We start from the raw sequence: 18,117 nt of genomic DNA, 5'->3' as shown, positions 1-18,117 counted from the left end.
AAATAAATCTACACCAGATTTCCTGGACCTACATGTGCGTGGTGCTCTGTCCAGCTGACACAACACAGGGTCAGAGATGAAAAGAGGATGGGGTTCAACTGTGGATCAGGTCCACATGGTTTTCAAACAAAGCTTCAAAACAGGAGAAGTATCCTAACACCCCTGATCACTACACCCCCATGAAATCCAATTAGGTACCTGACGCTTAGGTCTCACACATGAAAGAGTTTGTAATAACAGTTAAACTACAAAACATTTTGCAACATTTCTTTTCCCTTTTAAGGAATAAAAACTGAAGCCTGGCACACAGACTGTGGTCTTTATTTCAAAATGTTCAAAGGAAGAACAAGTGAGATAAAATAATACAAAATGAAACAGTGGAAAATGTATTTTATAGCAGGCAGGGGTCCCTGTTGGGTTCCCTCAGGGCACGCTGTGTTTAAGCTGGTCCAGTTTGCGTCGCAGCATGTTGTAGTTGTCTCTGGTCCCAGGAGCCTCAGGGTCCAACTTTAGAGACAGCTCGTAGTGTTTCTTTGCCAGCTCCAGCTTCCCCCAGCGATGATACAACACAGCTGAGAACAAACACAAGACCAGGATTCAGCGGTTGTGATTTAATTGATTAAAAGCCTTCAAAACATGTAGCCTACTCAATGTTGCTTCTCCTAGAGTAAATATTTTTAGTGTTAGTTTTTGATTTCTCTGAATTTCTCTGTGCTCAAAAAATCAAAACTGCTGTGGCTTTACCTAAGTTGCCATGGCAACTAGCAGCATTTGGTTTGATCCGAAGGGCGTGAAGAAAGAAACTCTCTGACTCCTAAAAGAAGTTTAAGCAAAACAGAAAATAGGACTCTTGTTTTTACTCATAAAAAAATATATATATAACACCTGGATGTGATTGAAAAAAAAAATCTAATTCTTAACAATCATCCATTTTTTCTTTATTTTTTTAGCCATGTTGACTCACCTTGTATTTCTGTAATTTCCCCAAGACATTAGCCAGTGAAAACATGATGGTGTGGTCATTGGGGAGGAGCTTCAGAGCCTCTCGGCCAATCAGCTCTGCCTGGCCCAGGTTACCTTGAACAGAAAAATGTTCACAAAAATCAAAGAAGCATCATGAGAGACACCAAGGATCTTAAAAACAATGCAAGCACCAGGCTAAGGAAACAAAAACAACAGAGCAAGAAAGTTACAAATGTAAAAATAATTTTAGATGGAGTATCTTGCTTACAAACTTTCACATTTTGTCACATAACTGCAGGCTTTATTGCATTTGTTTGAATTTTATGTGAGGGACCAACAGAAAGTTGTGCATGTTTGTGAAGTGGAAGGTACAAAAGGCACAAGATTTTATACCTTAATTAATTTTTTACAAATAACCTTATGGGAAAAACAAATCCAGACTCAAATTCAGTGGAAGATTTGGGGCAAGACTCATGTTTATAAATGTGCTCCATCCAATCTGACTGATCTTTAATAATTGTGCAAAAAAGGGCAAATATTTATGTTTTAAAAACGGTAGTTATACCCCAAAAGACTTGTAGCTAAGGCTGCATGATAACCAGAAATCTTGTGATGGAGGTAATATTTGTAAAAAATATTACATTGAAAAAAAATCAGTTGCAATATCTTTTCTTCTTTGCCCTCCTCCTCATCTATACTTCTTCCACTCTGTGACCTTTAGCATCACCTTTTGGTGGTCATATGGGTTCTGTGTGAGTATCTGTTGCTATGAGACTAACTGGGTTAATAATATGAAAAAATAACACTTGTAATACATTAGCCAACAATTATAGCATTCTAAACAGTCCTTTGTGATATGCTATTGGAATGACAATATGTTGCTTGCAGCTGTTATCTGAAGCCCTCGTCAGAAAAAGGTGGTTCTACAAAGTATTGAGTCTAGAAAGATGAATTCAAGTTTTTTTGTAGAAACATCTGAAAATTATGAATCATTTTCCTTCCACTTTTCAATTATACACAACTTTGTGCTGGCCTGGAGCATACAATCCCAATAAAACACAATGCAAATTGTTGTAACGTGACAAATTTAATAAACAAAAATAAAAACAAGGTATGAATTCTTATGCAAGGAAAAAAAAAAAAAAAAAAAGCAACACGAAGACACAAAGACCCTCTCTGATTTATTGGTAAACACTATCTAAAGCTTCACCTTCACCCCCCCCGCCCCCCTCCACCCATCTACCATGGAGGAGTGGTTTAGTCTCCTAATTACAGCTGAACGCAAGGCCCACTGAGTTATTGATCTGTGTCACAGATCTGTCTGATGTCTGGCCAGAAATGGAGAAAGAAGAGGCAGACAAGAGAAACAGAGGGCAAAACAATGGTAGTCATCTCCTGACTCACGGCCTGTGCCCTTCACACACGCAGCCTGCCAACATCTGATCAAGTGCGTGCCTTTTGTTTGTGTTATCTGCATCAAAAGAAAAATGGTGAATGCCAAACAATATCTCCTCCATTTCAAAACGACCCCCAATGTTTTGCTTTTTGGCTTTTTTATGGTTTACTGCAGGATTTGGGGAGACGGGCAGAATTATTTGTGTGAGATTTCGGGGAGCAAACTGCGGCAGGGGAAACTCTGAGGGGGGCGCTGTTCTGGCTGTTCTGCGCTCTTTTGATCAGGAGACACGCTGGGCCCTGATTGGACGGTTCCACTGCCCTCCTGGGAGACTCCGCCCTCACGGGAGCAGCTTCTGACAAAACGGCTCGAGCGTTTGGAAATCAGAGCATTCTCCACACGGCAGGGAAGAGTGCCTCCAAAACTCACAACACAAAAGCTTTAATACATAAATTTCAAGCATTGGTGGTTCCTGCTCTTCCGGTCTAATCTTGTTGGCCATTTAGATTTCCTGCATTTCTGAAAACAACAAGGGTGCCTGTGCATGTGCATGTGTGTGTGTGTTTGGCAGTTAATGCTGTAATAAAACTGCATTCAAAACACACAGTTTTAATATAGTAAACTAAATCATAATTAGATTTTTTTCTTTTTAGCAGCACCAGCACAAAAAGAAAAGGCAAGTAAAAATGGTTTTTAGTGTTTATTGGGGTAGAAATAAAAGTTGCATTTGAATGTGTATTTTTTATTGTCCTTACCGGTATTGTCCAGCAGAATAACCATGTTGTTCCAAGCCAGACTGTGGTCAGGCTTAAGCATAGTTGCATTCCTCCAGGCATTCAGGGCATCCACATGTCTGTTCTGGTCAGCATACTATCACAACATTAAAGAAAGTCCATGATAAACTGTTTGAAAAGGTTTACAAATATAAAGCAAATATATTTTATGTAAGTAGTTGGTTTTTATGATCCATACGATGCCTTGTAGAAGCAATCACACCGTTTGAAGTTTTCCACGGTTTGAGACGTCACAATTCAATTTGTTAATTTTTTTTAAGTGGAAGGAAAAACATGTTTTTTCACATTTTTACAAATATGAAAACTCAAAAAAGGCAAAACTATGTTAAGCCCAGATGAGGCAACATTTTACAAACCCTCCTTTTGCTGCTTTTATAGTTGCAAGTTTTTAAGGGATGTCCTCACCAGCTGTGCACGTCTAACAACTGACATTTTTGTCTTTTTTTCTTTGCAAACTGGCTCAATTTCAGTCAGATTAGATGAAGAGAGTCTGAACAGCAACTGTCAAGTCATGCAACAAATTCTCATCTGAATTTAAGTCTGGAATATGTAGAATTCTGACATATTAACATGCTTTGATCCAAACCACTTTTGTAGCTCAAGCTGTGTTTAGGGTTTTAACCTGCTGTAAAGTGAACTTTCACCCCAGTTACTAAAAGTCTTTTGGAACCCGTAACTGGTTTTCTTCCTGGATAAAACCTGCATCATTCTTCTTCCCATCAACCCTGACAAGATTCCAAATTTGAGATTACATTACACAGAAATTATTTACCACTAAGGAGACAGTTGGTTCAACTGGATGTTATTTCGGGGTACCAAAGTAAAGGGAGTTGAGTACAAATGCATCCCACAAGTTACAGATTTTTACATGTTAAACGTTTCTAAAATTTTAGTCTGATTTCATCACATGAAATCCTAATAAAATCCACTGAGGTCTCCCTGTGACTCAGCAACATATGAAAAATTCAATGGGTGTGAATACTTTTGTAAGGCAATGTAAACTGATTTAGTTTATCTCTTTCAATGAAGCAGCTGAACTGAGAAAACCTCACCAGGCGACCCAGGTTATAGTAGCAGTCTGGGTATTTTCTCCGGTAGCGGAGGGCGTTCCAGTAGCTCTCCTCTGCTGCATCAAACTTCCTAAGGCTGTTCTGAACTATGCCGAGGTTCATCCATGCAGCAGCAAAATCAGGTCTAGACAAATTTGGAGAAAACAATTACTGAGCTTGTGAAAAGCATAACAGGTTAGGTGATTTGAGATGATTTGTTTTTTGGGGGGATTTTTGTAGGACAACATACTGAACAGCAACAGCTTTAGACAAGAGCTGCTCTGCCTCACTAAGTTCATTCTGCTCCTTCAGGATGTTTCCGAGGTTGTTCATTGCATGGACGTAGTTCGGATGTAGTCTGAAGGCCAAAAACACACAACACAAGTCAGTTTCTTGTTTTTTTTAAAGTTCTATAAATTATATTTACTTATGAAGAAGCCTACCTGACAGCCTCCCTGTAATACTTAACAGCAGCAGTAGTGTTTCCTCTATCAGCCAGGTTTTTACCAACATTATAATGTACCTGAGGAGAAGGTCAGCAAACAAACACGGTTTGTTCTCACTGAAAACAGAATACTTTTGAAAGGCAATATATTCTGCCAGAAAAAAGTAAGGAAAATAAATATATATATACTTTGGCATTGAGTGGACAGACAGACAGGGCATTGGAGAAGAGGCTTTGTTCTGACCGCCACTGGTGACTGCGGAGGGCGCAGCGGACTACATACATACATAACAGAGCAAGCAGCATGACACATGTCAGTTTCTGGAAAAAGAAAACACAGGGAGATATTTAACAGAGGACCAGAGTATTTGGCTTAAAATTTTTATAGCAAAAATAACTGTGGAATATAGTACTGCAGCATTTAATGGAACGTCTGGTAAAATGTACAAAAAAGGCCTTAAAGGGAGTTCAAAACTTTTTGCTGTGCAATTATTTCACAATGAGAAACGGTGGAAAATTTAATCTAAGATAATGTTAAAAGCAATTATTTTTCAACATGAGATCTCTTACCATATTGAATAAGTTCAATGAAAGAAATTTAAGCTTTGGAAAAAAATCTTTTGTTATGAAATTACTGCAGAAAAAGCAATCCTTCCCAGGGGTGCCAATAAATGTGGCTGGCACTGTATATTTAGCATTTACAGGTATTACTTTAGTCATTTCTCATATTTTTCTCTCCATCACTGAACAAAATAAGGTGAATAAAGCCAGAATTCAATTAAATACATAAAATCCAGGACATTGTGACCTGGCCAAAGCAAAAAAAAAAGTCAGTGAAACAGGAAATCCCACCTTTTAACTGTTAGGTTTTGTTACTCTTTAACTTTATTTAATAGGGGGGATGATTAACACAACACCTTGTATTTGATCCATCGGTAGCAGCAGTGTCCGAGGGAGTAGGCCAAGAGTAAGCAGTATCCGGCTGAAGACAGGTAGAGCACCCTCTCAGCAACAACAAAGCCAACTCTAAAGAAAATGTTACATGCAGGCAGGAAAGGGACGACTAGCAGCACCAGGCCCAAGGTCAGCGTCCTTTGAGAGAAGAGAGGATATAAAACTCAATCCATGTCACACTGTACGGAAATAGAAGCTGAAATTAGCAACTGTGTGGGATTGGTTGTTTTTTTTTACTATAATAGTTGTGCAGTGTAAGACAATATATATATAACATATACTTTACTTTATCTACAGAAAGCACTAGTGAGCTCTGCCAGCTTACCTCCTCCTCTGGCTGTCCGGCGAGCATAAGGCTTGGCTTATCAAGCCTATCAGGACACACCAGAGCAGCAGCAGCCACACCACCCTCCAATCAGTGGCCGACTTAATGAGAGGCACACAGCCCATGGACCAATCAAAACACAGCCACCAGGGACACAGCAGCAGCCAGGCATTAAGACAGTAGTAGTAATTATAGTTCACAATCTGCCAATCAAAAACGAAAGAACAAGGGGGGGAGAAAATGAGAGAGAGCCCAGAAAGGAAGAAAAAGGGAAATATTTTCAAATTTAACAGTAAAGTTCATGCGTTTTATTTAAGGGCATCAGACTAATGGTGGTGGAATACAAATGCCCAAAACTATAAAGGTTTTTAAATGAAACTTCGCAAATTAAAAAAAAAAAAAAAAAAAGGTTTTTAAATGATACAGTGAATCATTTCCTTTTCACTTCACAATTATACTACTCAGCAATGTATTGGTATCTGTGTTGGGGAAAAAGTTCTAGTGGTATAATTACTTTTGCAAAGCATTTCATGTTCTAAAAATCAACATTTTTAAACATTTCTTGATAATCAATTAGAAAACCTGTAGTATAAGCAGCATAACATGTCTTGTACTGCCATCAGCTTAAAGTTGTTGTTTTTTTCAGCCAGCTGAAAACTGTGGCTGAGCTGGAAACGTTTGAATAAATTACAATTACATTATTTAAAGATGGCAGAACATTGGATGATGTTATAATTGCACTTTAAAACATAAACAAAGAGGAAATAAAAAAGGTAAGCTGTGTTTTTCTGTATTTTCTGGCCACTTTTGACGTTCAGGTGGAAACATGCACAGTTTCGGACTGGTTAAACTCAAATGGTTAACGTTCAGGTTCTCAAAATGCAATTTGTCATTTTGTTATATTCTGTAAGACTGTAGTAGCTTACCTAAATCAAATACAAAGAAAAAGAAGCAATTAAAAATAGTTCTACATTTTCTCTTGCCTTATCAATTTAGGAAATCCATATGACGCACAAAATTGTGAAACTTGACATCAATAAGCCTCTGGATTTTCGAAGATGTAATCGATGCCAATATAGCACTCAGTGCTGTATTTGTACATATTTAGGTTGTTATAGTTTTAGAAACTTGGGATAAAAAATATTCTCCATATTTATCCTGATTGGTAAAATACTTAAAAAGTATACAAACAAATTATATAAATAAATATATAAAACAAAATTGTAAAAATAAGACTAAAACTGCTGTTAAGTGATTCAGTAATTTAATATGTTATTTAAAAAGATGAAAATATACTACCGTAATTTCCAGACTATTAGCCAACACTTTTTTTTCCCACATACTAAGGTTAAAACAATGATGCCTACTGTCTACCAACAATTTGTCGAATAAACTGGGTCTGACTATAAATAATGATTCATTGTTGAATCCTTTAAAAAGCTTACTTACTCTAATAAACATATATTCTTCAAAAGAGGCCGGGTTGTCTACTTCTGTGAATGCCGGCGGTCCTGTGCCCATGATCCTCCAGCGTGCATAGAGCATCGAGAGGCCACCAAGGCTCATAAGGCCCAATCGTTTCAGCAAACCTGTCCGAAGAATCTCGCTTAGCTGTGAAAACATTAAAAACTGTTACTAAGAATTTCAAGCAACGAGTCATCAGGATTATATATTCTCTGATTCACTCAGCTTTACAGGATATAATATATATGAAATGTGACATTAATTATATAGAGAAGACATAAATTATTACACAAAATGTGAAGAATCAATTTTTAACTTACATCAGGATAATTCTTCCTGAAGAGAAGCCTGTGGCCAAGTTCATAGACATTAACGTTACAGATCAGTAGAACATCAAAGGCTGCATTCACACCCTGAGGGGAAGATACATTCACACAGGTTATGCACGTCAGTGATCTTTTAGTTATTAGATGCAGAGTTTAGGACAGTAGGAAGAGCAACCAAGTGTGGCACAATCACAGTAATTGTTTTCTTGTATTGCTAAGACAGACTGAACTAATTCTAAAAAAAAAAAAAAAAAGGAAGATTTTCATACCAAGACAGTGATGCCTTGTTCTTTACAAAGCATTGCCGCAGCACACAACACAAGACTAACCACAACCCACTGGACAGAAAACCTGGCATCTCTGTCCTTCCCTGAGGAGATACAGATCACATCGGTTATAGACGATTTACATTGTTCCTACTCACTATTCAGACATTTCCACGTTTATAGTTTTTTTTTTATTTGACAATTTCTATAACATTTTAGGTACAAAACATTTACATTGAAAACATTTTTACACAGTCATCGGGTTTTGTTTTGATTGTATGCTTCACTAACCAGGAAATAAGATGAGTTTTTTTTCTGAGGTTTATAAAGGGCCTTTCTATCATCTGGACTTCAGTTCAGTTTGAAGTATATAATGCCGAGACCTTTCAAATCAGGACAGATTTTTTAATATACAATTTTTGGTCTTTGATGCCTTTATACTGTTTATGAATATTTAATTCAATGTTTCAGTGCTTTGCTTGGCATCTGAACCACAGAACATCAGTTTAAAGAACTCCAGAGAAAGTTTAAAACCCTGATAACCAACAAAATGGGCATTGTTGTATTGTTGAACAAGAGTATATCTAATATATAAAATATATTTTTAACAGTGTGTATTTGTAACTGACAAATAGACTATATTTATTATACTCGCCATATAGTAACAGCCAAAGTAATTGTTTCATACATACACTACACAAAGTGGTCCAGATGGGTATGTCAGTAGAACGTCCTAAGGGAGATGACCAGGAAACACCCTGATGCCCAAACCACCTTCACTGACTCCTTTTGATGAAGAAAAGCAATGGCGCCTGCAGATGATGGCGCTCAAAAGGTTTCTTAGACTGAGTCTGACCACCCTAAGGAGGAAACTAATTTTGGCTACTTGTATCCATAATGTCATTATTTTGGTGATGATCAATATCTCATGGCCAAAGATGTTGATCAGAACACAGATGGACCGCTAAATAAAAACAAACAAAATTGTGCTGTTTGCTTCAGCTCATTCTTCACCACAACAGACTGGAGCAGTGCCATCACACCTGCTGATGTGTCCATCCAACTCCTACTTCATCCCACCATCACTAGTAAACAAGATATTTAAATCCTAAAAGTGCTTTTGGCAGAGACTGACCCTCAGTCACTGTCACAGTCCATCCTTTTCTAGTTGAGAACCATGTTGCCATGTACACTCCTGCATTCATTTCTCTTTTAATCATATGAAGTCTGCGAAAACCATATGTTGAACAATAGCCTACATTGCTGTTCTACAAACATCACAACAGGTATGGCATCATGGGGTGTTCAGCAACATTTCTCCAACAAACAGTGTGCAATGAGATCCCAAAAGTTCAAAATTGATCTCACTTGACCAGAATATACTGTATATGATTCTAGTATTTTATTGGCTTGTTCAAATTTTCATTTTAATAGGGCTAGTCGAAATTTATTTACTGAGAAAATTGTTGACATTTTCATCAATTATTTTACTCGCTGTATTTTTAGTTTCTCAGCCAGAAACCAAAATACCGTTATCTAAAATGTCAAAGTCAAGTTTTGATGTGGCAAATTCAAGGGAAGAAAAATGTCCCAGAAAATTGCATATTCCACTTCCTGTTTTCCATATTTACCTTGACTTGGAAAATAAGAAAACACATTCTGTGCATTATGAAACTATATAAGAATCCTGATTTTGGGAAAGAAGTTTTTAAATGTTTTGCAGTTATAAAACATAATGTTGCTTATTGAGATTTCACAAAGACAAATGCAATACAAGCCTATTTTGCTGTATAATAAAGAACAAATACTTGTATTGGATTCCTTACCTTTGTTAAAAGCTTTGCAGTATGTGAGAAAAGACAGCTGAAAGAAGAGAGAGCATAAAAGGTCCGCTCGACCCACGACACCTGCCACCTTATTGAAACAAAAGAGACAAACCAGAGAGACATACAGCATGTTTAAAATTTCCCCCCCAAGTAAAATTGTTTTTATTCAATAAATATAATTAAATGAATAAATACTTTTAACAATACTTGTGCTAGATTCCAAGCCAAGTTGAAACTGAACATATCTTAACAGAAAATACGAGGAGCTCATTACCAGCATGCTTACTGTTGGTGTGTGTATTGTGTACAGTGTGTGGGTACAGTATGGCTGGCATCCTAGGGTTGCCTGCTTTGATTTCTACAGCAGGCATAAGCCCGCAGTCTGCCTTCCTCCCACCAACCCCCCCAGGTTTTACCCAGTCCTTGCTCTGCATGATTAAAGAGAATGCTGAGGGGGGGGACTGCTGCCTTCCAGCCAACTTTTACTGCAAAAACCACAGAAGCTGGCAGGTCAATAAGAACCCCAGCATAGATCACACTACTGCACACACCTTGGCCCTGCGTTACCCAGCTGAGACAGGGATTTTGTTCTAGACACACAGACAATGGATGTTTAGAGCTGAAACCTCTGGACTTCTTTTTCAAGATGCCATGCATCCATAAGGGAATATCGCCTGTTAGAAGTTTATTTGTTGCCCCAAACATGAGCAGATCTGGAGTGGAATAGGCTGTATAACTTTATAAAGGAGGCTGGTCAAGCTAAAGTTAAAAGGAAAAACACAAATTAGAAAAGAATGAAATATATCTAAGGTAGAAAGTAATGTCGGAGTAAATGCAAGATAAATCAATCTATCATTGCAAACAAATTCATATAAAAAAAATTTCATGACAAATAATGACTAAAAACATTTTTGGCCAAACAGATTCACCCACATTTTAGTGCAGCTGGCAAAGCTTCATTTAAATTTTAGCAAAATATATTATATAAATTCCACTCACTTTCTGTATTTGTTCCTTATAAAACACTCCATGGTTACAGTGCAGGTGGGTGCACAAACTTTATCATGTTGCTGAGAGATGCAGACACCACAAGTTAGCAAATTGTACATAACTTGTGTCTCTGACTCCACATTTCATGTTTTTAGACGCTGCCTGCGTTGTTGCTCTTGCCAGGGTCGTTTTTGCCCTTCCACCATTTCACATTTTTGCAGTTTGGTTGTTTAATGGCTTTTTTTCCCCCGGTACGAAACGGTGCCCTCGTAACAAACGCAACAAACATGTGCCAATTGGTAACTGCTAGGGGCGTTTTACTGCTTCTCCTGTCCCGTTTTTGCCATCTTTGCTCGTACTGACTTACCGAAACAAGACTGCACAGGTGCCTTCAAATGGTAGTGAAGTACACATCAATCAAACATGTAATAAAAAAACAAGAATACTTCCAAAGTGAAACACTGCCAAAATACTAACAGGAAAAGTAATTATTGCTTTATGATCATTCAAGATTTGGATAAAGAACCAAAACTTTTATGATAAATTTGATTAATTGCAAAACCACGCACAACATTATGTGCATTGTTTTCCTTGGAAAAGAGATTCTTAATCTAAATAGTAACTTCCTGGTTAAATAAAAGGTCAATTTAAATAAAATCAAACAGAGTTTAAGCTTTTGCCACCACTGAAGACAGTCTTTGTTTATTATAAAAACTCAAATAAACAGGAATAAGCTCTGAATCCAATTTAATGAGCCGTCTAAAAAAACTGCATTTCATCTGTGTTTGTTTTGGTCTAGTGTGCCGATGCTCACAGTGGTTTTCTAAATTATTATGCATTACCCCCTTTCAAAAAGTCATATTTCAAAATCTTAGTCTTCCTGATTAAAGATATGTCATCTTTAATCTATGACTAAAATTCATCACTATTTTATTAATATTGAAAAATGCTCTAAAATAACTTACCTACAAGCAGTGTCCTAACTTCTCCTTGAAAAGCTTCATAAATGTTTTGAGGTAAATATTATTGTGCAAAAGTCAATAGTTATTTTCTTTATCTTTTTTTTCCATGCATCAGGAAGCAAAATGTCCAGTGTTGCTGATCCATATTTCTTCAGGCTTTTTGAAAGGATTTTAATATTAAATTAGCAAATTTTCATTCATTTTCAGTGTGTCATTATTTTATGTTAGCCTGTTTAGCTCTGATCTGTAAAGCATTCAGTCTTAGAAGCACTTTGAAATGCCTTGCTGCTGAAATGTGCTATACAAATAAAAATTTGATTGATTGATTGATTAAAAGAGATTCAAAGATCAAAGTGAGGCACCTGTGCTGTCCACACATGACAGACAACTAACTGACATTGAACTGAATCTTTAGACACGTCGTAACAAGCAGATGTGAATGTGTGAACAAAAAAAGCCATGTTTTAAGTATAATACAATAAAGCTTTTTACACTGGAACTTAATTATAGTGAACCCTTCATCTTCTCTGGGCAGTTTGTCATGTGTGTTTCTACAGAAGAGTAAGGTTTCATGCTATTTATGTAAATTGCATTCACTGACAGCTAGAGGGCTGTTCCCTTTCAAAACTGCCTGCAGAAATGTTGCTCACTGCTCTCTTTGCAAAGGTGTAACAGGTTGTAAATATAAATCACCAATTCAGAAAACAGGGCCTTTGTTTGGGATGGCAACCTAGAACTTTACAGCCAGAGGTTGTTTCTTTGTTGGTTACACTCTGAAACAAGACTAAATGTCTGCAAATTCCCCCCAAAAATTTAATACCGATGAACAATTTCTGTTCAAAGCCCTGAAATATTATTTTTACATAAGAATTTGATGTAGAGCAGGCCAAATTTGACACCTATGATTTGGAGTAAAGTAACAGGTGAAACCTTTGTGTGATTTTTAGTTGACGTAATTGAGGAACAAAATTAAAAGATGAAACACAACAAATCATTCAGTAACATAATTCCTCTAATAGACAGAGTACTTAACACAAGAGAAAGTGTGCAGTTGTCTAAACTTCCATTAGATTATCATACTTTGGGACTGTGCTGTGTTACGTTGAGAACATATTAAGTGTGTAGTTATTTACAGGACAAATGGATGAAATTATTTCTAGTCATTAGAGGAATTAAGCTTCCAAAGGGGAGTTTTAGGTTTACTAATAAATGCTATGAATAGGGAAGTGGTGTCAATTTTTTTGTTTTTTGGTCTTATTCTTCATTCCACAATCTACAGCTGCCATTACCTATATTCTCTTCTAATAGGTTCAGACCCGTATGATTATTTGTCATATCCCAGTCACATTATTGGAGACAACTGTGAGTAATCTGGTCGAATCAGTAAAATCTAAGATTAAAATCTCATTCCCTTCATTCAATAAACCAAAACAGTGAAGATTTATTTTAAAAACAGGAGGTATAGAGAAAGTCACTTATGTAAAAAATTCTATAAAAATGAGCCATAGGGGGTTACAGTTTAACAGAGTTGAAAACATTCTGGGTTAAACTGTCCCCTTTCCTGTTCTAGTGTGAAATGTTGCAATAAATTTGGTGTGCTTTGAAGAACAATCTAAAAATTAGGGTAACTTCATATCTCCACATATATTCATTACTCTGTTTCTAAAGAATCAATTTTCTTTTTATTCAATGTAAGCAGAAATTAGGTTGATTTGAAAGCGTTTGCACTTCAACTAACAGAGTCAAAAATTCAGTTCTACTGATTTTTCTACTGATTACTAATCCTAAAGTCGCTGAATTCTACTTACACTTTCTGTATGAACTGGGTGTGCAGCAAAGAAGATGGCAGCAAGTAGAGAGGTCTTTGGAGCATGGTTCACTGTCCAACCCTTCTCATCATAGTCCAGTCCACCAATCAGTATAGCAAACATGTCAATCATAAGGACAGATATGACAGCATGGAGGATGATGTTTAGTACATGGAAGCCAACAGGGTGCAGGCCTCCTGCTATGAGGTAGTTTAACCTGCAACAGCAAAACAAGAAGAAACTGCTGCTAAATGTTTATTAGTGACAGAAATGGTAAAATCAAGCAAATGTTCATTAGTGGGGTTAAACGTAGAGTGCTAGAAGTAATATGAAGATATTGTGGTTGGAACATGGTGAAACACAATGTAATATTTAGGATGTAACAGTTTAGCCATTTATCATTAATAGCAACCAACAACTGAACTGTTTTGGCAAACAACAGTCCAGTTGTTTAGCTCACAACAGCTAAAGTTGTTCTGAGCTAGGACCGAACCAAAGCCCTTCATACTAGACATTTGAAAAATGTGTGCAGGAAAAGGTTCAGATAATTATGGGATCAACCTTTGCATATACAGTGGCATGAAAAGCAGTTTGCCTCCTTCCTAATTTACTATTTTTGCATTTTATTACATGTGTTGGAGTGGCCTACTCAAAGTCCTAACCTGAATCCTATTGAGATGCTGTGATAATGATCTTAAAGAGTCAGTTCTTGCTCAAAAACCCTCCAATGTGGCTGAATTAGAACAATTCTGTAAAGATGAGTGGTTCCACATTGCTGAAAAAGACTCAATACAAGTTTTTATAAACGGCTGATTGCAGTTGTGGCGCAGCCACTTGAAAGATTTATGGGGCAATCACTTTTTCAAACATACACAGGGCCATGTATGTTTGGATTTTTTGTTCCATTAATAATAAACACTTTAATTTAAAAACTGCACTTTGTGTTTACTTGTGTTGTCTTTGACTTGATTTAAATTGGTTTCATGTTCTGAAACACTGAAGTGTGACAAACATAGAAAAAAAAATGGAAATTAAGAAGGGGACAAACAATTTTTCACATCACTGCGTGTTCACCCTTTCAGGTATACATCTTAGGTATGTATATACATGTATATATATTCTGTTACATAACAATTACATGCTGCTTTATGTTAGTCTTTCACATAAAATGGCACAAAAACACATTAAAGTTTATGGCTGTCATGTAACAAAATGCAAGAAAAAGTTTAAGGTGCATAAACATTTAAATACGCCACTCTGTGCAGAAAATTACGATGTAATGCACAAACATTTCTTCGGTTTCCACAGTTTCTTTTTGTTCATAAATAACTATAAGTCTTGACAGGGCATTGCTGTAAATCAACAATTCTTACATCTGTCCTCACTCACACAGCTTACTTAACCAAGATGAACTACCGGTTTAACAATCTTTCTGACAGCTTTTTGGAAATGAATCCTCATTTCACTCTTGGAGGTCTTTATGCCACAGATTAAAAATCAGCTGTATCACAGTATTAAAACTAACTTCAGCCATTTGCTTGGACATTTAGAGGTACCGTAATACATTTTTATACAGAAGCACTTCTGTCTTCAATTTAACCAAATCTCACATTAGTATTTTGGTATGCAGCTTCTTACGTGCAAAATATTTCTGGCACAGTGTGTGGATATATTTCTGTTTTGTATTTACTGTTATTTTTTTACGACGTGACATAAAAAAGTCCTATTATCTCAAGGCAGCTGTCTTCGCTTTCATCTGCCTCTCTCCAAAGAGAAAAAACATTTTTTTCCAGAGAGGTGTCAAACAAAAAGTTGTGTAGATTAGATACATTCGTTGAGCCTCAGGCCAATTTTCCAAGGTCATTATACTTCTCTTAACAACTCAGTTACCTTTTGCTGCAAACCTAATTTGGACCAAAGGAAGCTGTAAGGAATTGTAAATTAAAATTGACTGCAAAAAATTGTCACTTTTTCACAATTTTTGTTCCTTATAATATTTACTATTATCTATTAATGGACCTGTCAAAATCACTGAAATTACAGAAATAATTTCAGTGAAGTACAGAAAATTAGTAGCACTACCACAAAGTCCTGAATGTTTTGATGAACTACTATCCCAATCTCAGGCATTTTGAAGAATTTATCATCTTATTTTTTTATGATTGCCCTTATTTAGGATTATGGTTCCTATCAACTCTGACCAAAAGGAACCAAACAGCATGAGAATGCCACCATAATGTTTCACAGCGGGAATGGTGTGTTCAGGGTTATGTGCTATGCTAATTTTTCAGCCATATCTTGGTAGGTTTGTGTTGTGCCAAACATATTTCATTCTTAGCAGCTGGAACAGTCCTTCGTAAGATGTTAAAAGCTTGGGATATTGTTTTATAACCTAATGCTCCTGTATACTAAAACTTGACCTGACCTGTCAAGTTTTGGTATATTTTGGAACATTTTGGTATTCATAACGCTGTTGCTTCATTAATGTTCTCTAACAAAACTTTGAGGTCATTATGGAAAAGCTAACTCAGTAGCACGTAAATGACTAATCAAGTGCTTTTCAAAGACAAATGCTTCCACTGCATTTTATTTTGGGGGATTATACTAAAAGAGGCTGAACACATATGCACACTACAATTTTCAAATATCTATTTTTAAAATAAATAAATATGAGGATATTTATTTAACAATTTGAAAATCAAGCATCCTTTTTTTCCTTCTGCTTCACATAAATGTGCTTCGTTGCATTACTCTCTTGCATAAAATCCCAATAAAAGATAATGAAGTTTGTGGTTCTAAAGTGAAAGTGTTCCAATAACTATGAATAATTTGCAATGCATGGGAACATTAATTATCATTGTGTAACCTACTAGCTGCACCCTCACATTGAAGGGGTCCTTTTTTAAGGTTACAATGATTTGTCAAAAGTCAATGCTTGAGGTAAAGTAGAATATTGATATCCGAATGATTTGAGATTAAAGACAAACATTCAGAATGTCTTTGTTTGTGCTGCAATAGAGGACACTCCACCCCTCTTCTATTCGGAGGTTGGTATGTCATGTTTGTTTCTATTACTATTTGGATTATGCAAGATGTTATATCAGTTAAGTTTGTCCTAACTGCAACATTCCTCTAATTGCAGTCTTAATAAGAAATAAATAGTGGCATCTTGTTAAACTATTAATAATCCAGCAGATACTTTAAGAATTAAAGGGCACAAGTGCAAAAAGAAAAAATGGAAAAGAGATAACACCATCCATTACCTGAATGTAAGGACAGTAAGCGGTCGGTAGGATTTGTGACTGGAGTTGCTACTCAGGTTGCTTCCCCAGAAATCATTTCTCCAGATGTTGCTCAGGGGGGTTGTTGGTTTCAGGTCCTGCAATGCAAAAATAAAATTTTAAAAAAACAAGGACACTCCTGCAGCATTCATGTCACATAGTAGCAAAATTGGCACTCCAAAAGTACAATCATGTTAAACATGAGCAGTAAAAAGAGGGGAAACTAACCTTGTTGTTGACGATTGCTTCGGAGTCATCAAATACAAATTCTCCATCATAACTGTTGATGAAGCACAGGAGCGCCACCACAGCGACGGCGACCTTGGCTTGGACTGGACCAAGCCTTGGCAGCGGGATGTGGTGATCCCAGTAAAGTTCGGTCTGTGCCATAATTCATGGGCTCTTTGTTCGTTCTATCACCATCATCTCCCTGAGACCAAGAAAATGGGTGCAAGCAGAGTCACAGGAGCTACAACAAGTCACCTGCTATGAATGCACTTCAAATGCTAATAACTGACTCACAAAGTAAACTCAGCCTATAAACTTATTATGCATTCATACCTTGTCTTTGCAGAGACAGGCTCTGACAGGTCACCGTGTTTTGTTTCACCCTCATGTTAGCTTCGCTGCCAGCAAGACGACTGATGAACGTCCCCCAGCAGCTTCCTCCACGTCGGTAGTTGTGCAAAACCAGTTTACTGCAAATGTCTTAATTACGCTGTCCAATCTTCTTGAGGATCTAAGGTCGAGGAGACCTAACACCTGCAAGCTAGTAATGCTAAATTTTAGCACCTCTAGTTAGCAGGTGCTACTCCCGTTAGAACACGTCGGTAAACGTGCAACATATGCAGACACAACTAGTTGAGAATTTCTCGATGGTTATTAAGACAAAAATGGGGATAATTAGTCGTAAGAAATATTCCGGGAGAGGTTCAGCTAGAGAGCTCACAGCTGTAAACAAATACACACGTTCAAGATCCAAAACTTCCTCTTCAGCGTAGATGTCACGTGCTCAATTTCAGCCAATTATTTGCCGCAAATGAGGCACGTGGGAGGACGTCGCCAGCAGAAGAGCAAATAAAGGTACATGTTTGATTTAAATTAATGAATTATATATATATATATAATTATTTAATTATCTTTTTTTTAAAGGTAAAGTTTTTGAAGAGTACTGACGAGAATATTATAGACCAACTAAACACTCCAAAATTAGTAAAAATAAATATTTTTAAAGGCAATTATACACAGAGTGATGTTTTACGGATGTA

The 18,117-nt window shown here is 36.7% G+C and overlaps 1 protein-coding gene across 1 annotated transcript; it reads right to left on the bottom strand.

The window, feature by feature from the left end:
* Positions 1–298: 298 nt before the first annotated feature.
* Positions 299–17,859, bottom strand: tmtc4 (transmembrane O-mannosyltransferase targeting cadherins 4). Its single transcript, XM_032567831.1, has 18 exons — positions 17,411–17,859; positions 17,078–17,279; positions 16,832–16,947; positions 13,569–13,785; positions 9,809–9,896; positions 7,986–8,086; positions 7,711–7,803; positions 7,376–7,537; positions 5,927–6,129; positions 5,565–5,739; positions 4,837–4,968; positions 4,646–4,725; positions 4,453–4,560; positions 4,206–4,347; positions 3,115–3,229; positions 965–1,077; positions 745–814; positions 299–572 (listed from the first exon to the last, which is right to left on the bottom strand). Exons 2-18 carry the CDS (start codon positions 17,237–17,239, stop codon positions 424–426), a joined length of 2,226 nt encoding a protein of 741 aa, XP_032423722.1. The 5' UTR covers positions 17,240–17,279; positions 17,411–17,859; the 3' UTR covers positions 299–423.
* Positions 17,860–18,117: the final 258 nt, after the last annotated feature.

The sequence above is a fragment of the Xiphophorus hellerii genome, chromosome 7 (assembly GCF_003331165.1).
Source record: "Xiphophorus hellerii strain 12219 chromosome 7, Xiphophorus_hellerii-4.1, whole genome shotgun sequence".
In the NCBI taxonomy this organism is placed as follows: domain Eukaryota; kingdom Metazoa; phylum Chordata; class Actinopteri; order Cyprinodontiformes; family Poeciliidae; genus Xiphophorus; species Xiphophorus hellerii.
Note: the sequence above shows the minus strand (reverse complement) of the source record. Positions and strands in the feature narration are given on the sequence as shown.

Coding starts and splice junctions, on each gene's coding strand:
- tmtc4 (XM_032567831.1), bottom strand. CDS start 17,239: ATGGCACAGACCGAACTTTACTGGGATCACCACATCCCGCTGCCAAGG. Junction 7,538..7,710: donor TCAGGAAGAATTATCCTGAT/GTAAGTTAAAAA, acceptor ATGTTTTCACAG/CTAAGCGAGATTCTTCGGAC. Junction 3,230..4,205: donor ACTATAACCTGGGTCGCCTG/GTGAGGTTTTCT, acceptor ATGTTGTGATAG/TATGCTGACCAGAACAGACA.